This window comes from Zea mays, chromosome 6 (assembly GCF_902167145.1).
Source record: "Zea mays cultivar B73 chromosome 6, Zm-B73-REFERENCE-NAM-5.0, whole genome shotgun sequence".
Lineage (NCBI taxonomy): Eukaryota > Viridiplantae > Streptophyta > Magnoliopsida > Poales > Poaceae > Zea > Zea mays.
Genome location: NC_050101.1, coordinates 6,997,115 through 7,003,287, shown reverse-complemented (window position 1 = coordinate 7,003,287; position 6,173 = coordinate 6,997,115). Strand labels below are relative to the sequence as shown.

The window sequence follows — 6,173 nt, the reverse complement described above, 5'->3', positions numbered from 1 at the left end:
GATCGACGTTGGGAGAACCAAATGGATACCCCATTATATGGAGCAGCACTATATTTGAAACCTAGAAAATTCTACAACATCAAAGTAGGTGATGACGAAGGCTATTTGGAGAGCTAAGGGGTTGCTTTAATGATGTGCTTGTCAAAATGATGGTCGATGAGAATCTTAGAGAGAAGATTGATGCCCAGTTGTTCTCTATGAGAACCAAAGAGAGGCATTTGCAAATCCAATGGCTATAAAAAATGCACAAGGAACCCACGTAAGTATTCTAAAATTGATATCCTTCCCTCCATTTTCAATATGTTAACTTTAGTTTTCAGCGTGTAACATATAATCTTCTTGTTCTTGTTGTAAGGAAAATGGACCCCAGACCATCTGGCTCAAAAGGTTTTGGTGTTTGATGGTCAACATAACCTGTGGACTAATGTGTTTGCTAGTGTTTGTATTTATAGTTCATAGGATGCGAAGAGGATTGGACTAAGGCACTGAGGATGCAACACCTTTAAAGAAGAAATAAAAAGAAGCGTAGAAGTCCAATACTCAAAAATAAAAGAAGCCCAAGGAAAACAAAAGAAACCCAAGGAAATAGCGAAGAAATCCATGAAGTGGGCAGTCAGCCAGCGCACTAGTGGCGCACCGGACAGTGAACAGTAACATGTTCGGTATGCACCGGACTGTCCGGTGGGACACCGGACAGTCTACGCAGAGAGGTCCACAACGAGCGCTCTCGGGTTGTAGCACCGGACTGTCCGGTGTGCGCCAAACAGTCTAGGTAACGGTCGGATCCAACGGTCGACTGCTATAGACTCCAACGGTTGGCTGACGTGGCCAGGGCACCAAACAATGAACAGTGCATGTCCGATATGCACCGGACTATCCGGTACGCCCATCGACATAAACATGTTGCTTCTGTCCAGCGGCTATAATTGTGGGGAGGCTATAAATACCCCCCAACCGACATTTCAAGGGGTGGGAGCCCAAGCAACATACCAAGGCATATTGTAGACATTTCCAAATGCTCAAAGTAGAATCACTCGGTGATTAGCGTAGGTGCTTTGTGGAGTGCTTAGTTTAGTTAGACTGCATTAGCGCTTGCTCTAGGTGAATCCTAGATAGTTGAGTGAGTTTAGTAAAAGAATACAATCCCTCGGATCTTGTGTGAGCCGTTGTAATTGTACCAAGTGGGGCGAAAGCCTTGCGAGACCGTGACAACTGAGTTTGTGTCACGGCCGCCACTGTGTACCGGAGGGAAAGAGGCCTGCGGCGTTTCGGCCGGAAGCGCGATAGTGGAGACGGCGGGGAGCGTCCGAGAGGAGCCAGAAGCAGAGCACCACTTGCACGTGGAGAAGGCTCGTGGCTCTCTATAGAGTTACTCGACCGTGGTGCTTGGCCCTCGCGTGGGCTACCCTTTGCGTAGGGGCACCAACGAGGATTAGTCAGAACCTTGCGTGGTTCCGGATACCTCGGTAAAAATACCGACGTCATCCATGAGAGTTTGCATCTCTACCTTTCGCATTTATATTAAGTATTTAAGTTTCAATCTTGTCTTTCTAGTTAAATTATTTAGGATTGAACCTTAGGCTTTGCGTAGAGATAGCAACACTTAGACAAAACCTAGTTTGCACATTCTAGTTTGTTTATTTGCATAGGTTTTGTTCTAGTGATTCATTTGTGGCTTAATTTAGAAAGAGTTTTTAGAAGTCCTAATTCACCCCCTCTTAGGCGTCACTGTTTCCTACACTTGCCATTTTAGTTGATTGGTGGCTTGCATATGGTGGTCGTACTGTTGAATTATAAGTTTGCAAGACAGATTGTTAGTATTTGTGCTTCATCATCCGGTTGTGAGCGAAATTGGAGTACATTTGAATTTGTAAGTGAGCTAGTCAAATTATTCAATTTCTATTCGCCACTACTTTTTTATCATCAGTTCTTCATTGTTTACTTTTATTTCCACTTGTAGATGCATACCAAAAAGAGGAATAGGTTAGAGCACAAAAAGGTTGAATGATTTGGTATATGTTTCATACAATAGAAAGATGGTTGATAGGTTTCAAAAAATACGTGAGGAAGGGAAAAACTTTGATCCTTTGATTTTAGAAGACTTTGATTGGGATAATGAATGGGTTGATCCATTAGCTAATTCTTCTCATGTTAGCAATGCTCTTGGAGATGATTTTCAATTTATCATGGGACCAAGTTGATGAAGCTATTGGTGCATCTGCATATCTCAAAGGTCATAATTTTCCTAGGAGAGTTGCTGGTTGGTGTGTGAGAAGGAATGAAGACCTTGAGGAAGAGGATACTAATTTAGCAAATGAAGATGATGAGGATGAGGAATATATTCTTGATGATCTTAATATGGAAGATGAAATTGAAGGAGACAATAGTGGAAAAGATGGTGATGATCAAGAGGTGGATGCTCATGGTCTTAATATTGATGAGTTCGATAATAGTTACTAATCATGCATAAAAGGTGTAACTTATGTGGTTGAACATGTGTTGTTGAACTTGATGTGTTGTTGAACTTGATCTATTTTTTTATGCTATTTATTTGTGAACTCAAGTACTCACTTATGTATGAACTTATGCTATATTTAAACTTCTATGTCAAGTCTGAAAAGACGTTTCAACGTTCGTTTAAACGTTAAAATATTAAAAAGTTGTTTCATAACATTTTAACGTTTTACCACTTTAATAACCATGAATTTATCAACTGACAAAAATACATTAAGATAACTACAAGCACAAGATCTAACACTAAATACAACATCCTATCCATCTTCCTCTTCACCGGCTATTGATTTAGAAAGATCTCTCATATTCGACATATTGGGAGCCACGGGATCTGTCTCGTTAGTCCTCGTCCACCATATCAAAAGCAGGTATTCGCCAGGTACGCCCGCCATGCCTAGAGCCTCCTAACATGTTCGGAGACCTTATCTCAACCCTTCTCTTCTTAGGCATCAAGTGTCCACCAGTTATTGATTCGAAAAGCTCTCCCATATTCGACATGTTCGGACGCTTTCTATCAGCCTCCTCTTTCAGGAAACTGAATGCATGGATCAGTTGAAGAGATGTTAGCAAGTTTTGATTGCGCATCCAGATAGAAAGCAGTATTTTTCTTAAGAAACATTGCAGGCAAGTGGTTTACGACTTAGCTGTCAGAGCAAAGTAGGAATCTATGAGAACAAACAAAATGTACCTCTCCCGGATTATTTTAAATGCTTCCATAGTTGCATAAGGCAGCCCTGTCTTCGGATCACGGTATCTACAGGAAGCAAGCCTCACATAAGCATAAACGTCCCTCAAGAGTCTAGTGTAAACTGCTTATTTATTATACTAATTAAATTGGTTATGTAGGCATATGTAGTCCTGCCTCAGGTTTATTTCTGCCATAGCATTTCAGATTTCTAAACAAAGAGCAACCGTCAGGTAGGCACACTTGAACTTGTTTCCATGGTTCGTGGTAAAATATCTAAGAATTAAAGCCACAAGATGTCTCGGGGTTTCCAGACCATACACACACTGGTAGTGGTACGATCTGAGTGATCCAGAACATATAAAAACCACAGTCAAAGATAATGCAGCTACTAAACATTGAAGGATTCGTGTCTATCTAATCTATTACTTGTATTAAAATGAAACATATATGAACAACAAAACAGGGGGGAGGGGTTGAAACTCGTGTGTGAATGCAAGGAACAGGAAGGGATATCATAAACAGGGGTCAGAAAACCATACTTGGCTGGAAGTCCTGTCACCACACAAACAGGTTTCTCCGGATCTGTAATAAACAGAAATATTTTCCAAAAGAACTAGACTTAGCAAAGCAAACTGAATCAGAACTTCTCAGCACACACACATTTTAAAGGAACTGCTAGCAACAAAGAACAGATAATAGAGTACGAACAAAACTGTGGCACTTACAAGGAGATGATGTTGTACAAAGTTCAGACCCAAATGATGCTCCATTTATGAATTCCAGACGTGATTCCCCTAATTGAGCACAATACTGATGATCAAGTAAGGAACTCCTGATTTTCTAAATTCAGAATTCATATGCAAACAAGTGAGTGATGATAATCCAATAAAGAAATTACCATCTCTTGAGAAAAAACGAATTGTAGGACCCTCATAAGTGTCCTTATGAACAACAGCTTTTTTCTTCACTTCCTCCTCTCTTGCCAGGACACGTTCTAGATTTCTCATGTTCATGATCTCTAGAAACATAGACAACAAACGAATAAAATGTAAAAGGCATGCTGGCAAACTCCATCTGTGTATTTCTGGATAACGGTACAAGTGAAACATTGTCTAAACCTGTTTCAGCTGCTTCCAAAAGCATCTCCTCTTGTGTCATCCGCTTTTCTTCTCCCTCCTTTTTTCTCTTAATCGGCTGGCAAGGTACAGCAGAGAGTAACAAGTAAGCCAACACAAATTCCAAAAAATGCCACAGCAGACGAACTAATCCAAGTAGCACAACATTATGTCCTACACAAGTATCTCAAATGCTCAATGGAATTACAACGTCTGATAACAGCGGTGGAGAACTTGCAACATCTGGTACATACCTTGGCCGTTGCTTCTTTTTCAGCACGTATCGCTTCTCTTTCAGCTTGCCTCACGATGACCGACGTTCTGGTTGATTTCCGGATGGCCTTCTCAGCCTCCAGTTCATCAGGAAGATCTGCTTGTGTGGATGAACTCGGCTTATCAGCAGACTTGTCGGCTTTTGTGCCATCTTCTGGTTTTGGGGTCGCCTTCTTCTTCTTGACGTTGGTCTTCCTCAGCGTCTTGCCAGGAAACATTAGCCGTTTCTTGATAGGTAATCTATTTGATAGTTGAGACGGGCATGGGAGGGGAATTAGTAACAAACGTTCACATGATGAAATCTACCAGCATGGTTAACAGCAAGGAATATGTTTACCTCTCGCGTACTTCCTTCTCCGGCTCATCATCAGTTTCAGATTCCTGTGTAGGTACAGAGATGTTGGCATAAGGCACTCGAATACTCGGTGAGATGCTAAACTAGAAAGGATGGGAAAGGATGTGTACACTAATGGCAGCTCTAGGAACACAACACGGATATAATGGACAAACAGGAGATGCGGAGGGGGAGAATGGAAGGAACTCACATCTTCACCAAAATCACTGTCGAATTCGTCACCAGCATCCGGCTCTTCCACGTAGTTGTCATCGTTCTCCTCCTGCGAGGAGATGACAACGCGTCAGGGACGACAAGTGCAGCACGCTACAAGGGTTTGTGTGTACATGGTAGGAGGAACTCGCGAAACTGCAAGTCAGAAATGAGAAGAACCCTAAAGCTAATCAATCCCCCAGTAGCTGCGGGAGCGGCACTAATCCGTTTCTGCCAAGAGGAGGGAAAGAAAAGAACGAGTGGGGACCGACTGCAACCTACATCCTTGAGGGCTTCTTGGTTCCAGAAAGCCTCGTCCTGCTCGACCTCGTCCTCGAGCAGCTTGGTTATCCTGAAAAAGAGGAATGATTTCGATCTCAAACAGGAGCAAGCCACCGGGAGAGAACAAGAATCGGCGCCGGGAGGAAGCCTGACCTCTTGCCTCGGGAGGCGCGGGCGGCGCGGTCGAGGAGAACGGGGGGTTCGTCGTCGCCAGCGTCCATGGCGCCTGGTGGGGACAAGCGAGGAGAGGAGAGGCCGCCGGGGCCCGGCAGGGAAAGAAGAAATGAATGAGCTAGCAGCGACGGTGGGCCGGCCCATCCGGCCCGGTTATTAACTTTGGTCAGTCGCGTGGGCAGGTTCAGTTCTACAAAATATTCAAATTTTATTTATAAAAAAATACATAGGTGTAGTGCTTGTTTAGATCTTGTCGGTACCCTACCCCTACTACTGTATGAAGACACAGCACCCACGCAGCTATCTTTGGTCGCGTGGTAAAGGAGCTGTGTGTGGGGCCAGGCCGTGACTCACCCCAGCTTCGAGTAACTACTCTGGGCCAGCAACAGCACCCGACCCCACCACGTGGACGGCTCCGGGGCCGCCACGTGGTCAGAGAAGATGATGTATCCCAAGGTGTCAACAGTAAGTCTGGACCCCATGGGAAAGTATCGAACCCCTGTATATGCAGACCGAGCCTCCGGGTAAGGTCTAGGACCTCCACGGGTGCAAACCGGACCCCTAGGCTGGGATCCGGACC

The 6,173-nt window shown here is 43.9% G+C and overlaps 1 protein-coding gene across 2 annotated transcripts; it reads right to left on the bottom strand.

Moving 5' to 3' along the window:
- Nucleotides 1-2,614: 2,614 nt before the first annotated feature.
- LOC100191262 (uncharacterized) lies at nucleotides 2,615-5,738 on the bottom strand. 2 transcript variants are annotated; one of them, NM_001136696.2, is made up of 11 exons: nucleotides 5,573-5,709; nucleotides 5,420-5,489; nucleotides 5,136-5,207; nucleotides 4,928-4,971; nucleotides 4,572-4,830; nucleotides 4,321-4,396; nucleotides 4,101-4,220; nucleotides 3,928-3,996; nucleotides 3,742-3,784; nucleotides 3,203-3,268; nucleotides 2,663-3,049 (listed from the first exon to the last, which is right to left on the bottom strand). In NM_001136696.2, exons 1-11 carry the CDS (start codon nucleotides 5,638-5,640, stop codon nucleotides 2,854-2,856), a joined length of 1,083 nt encoding a protein of 360 aa, NP_001130168.2. In that variant the 5' UTR covers nucleotides 5,641-5,709; the 3' UTR covers nucleotides 2,663-2,853. The 2 variants fall into 2 exon arrangements, with proteins under 2 accessions (XP_008647283.1, NP_001130168.2); XM_008649061.3 differs by lacking the exon at nucleotides 3,203-3,268 and having other exon boundaries at nucleotides 2,615-3,049; nucleotides 5,573-5,738.
- Between the last annotated feature and the right edge of the window lie 435 nt (nucleotides 5,739-6,173).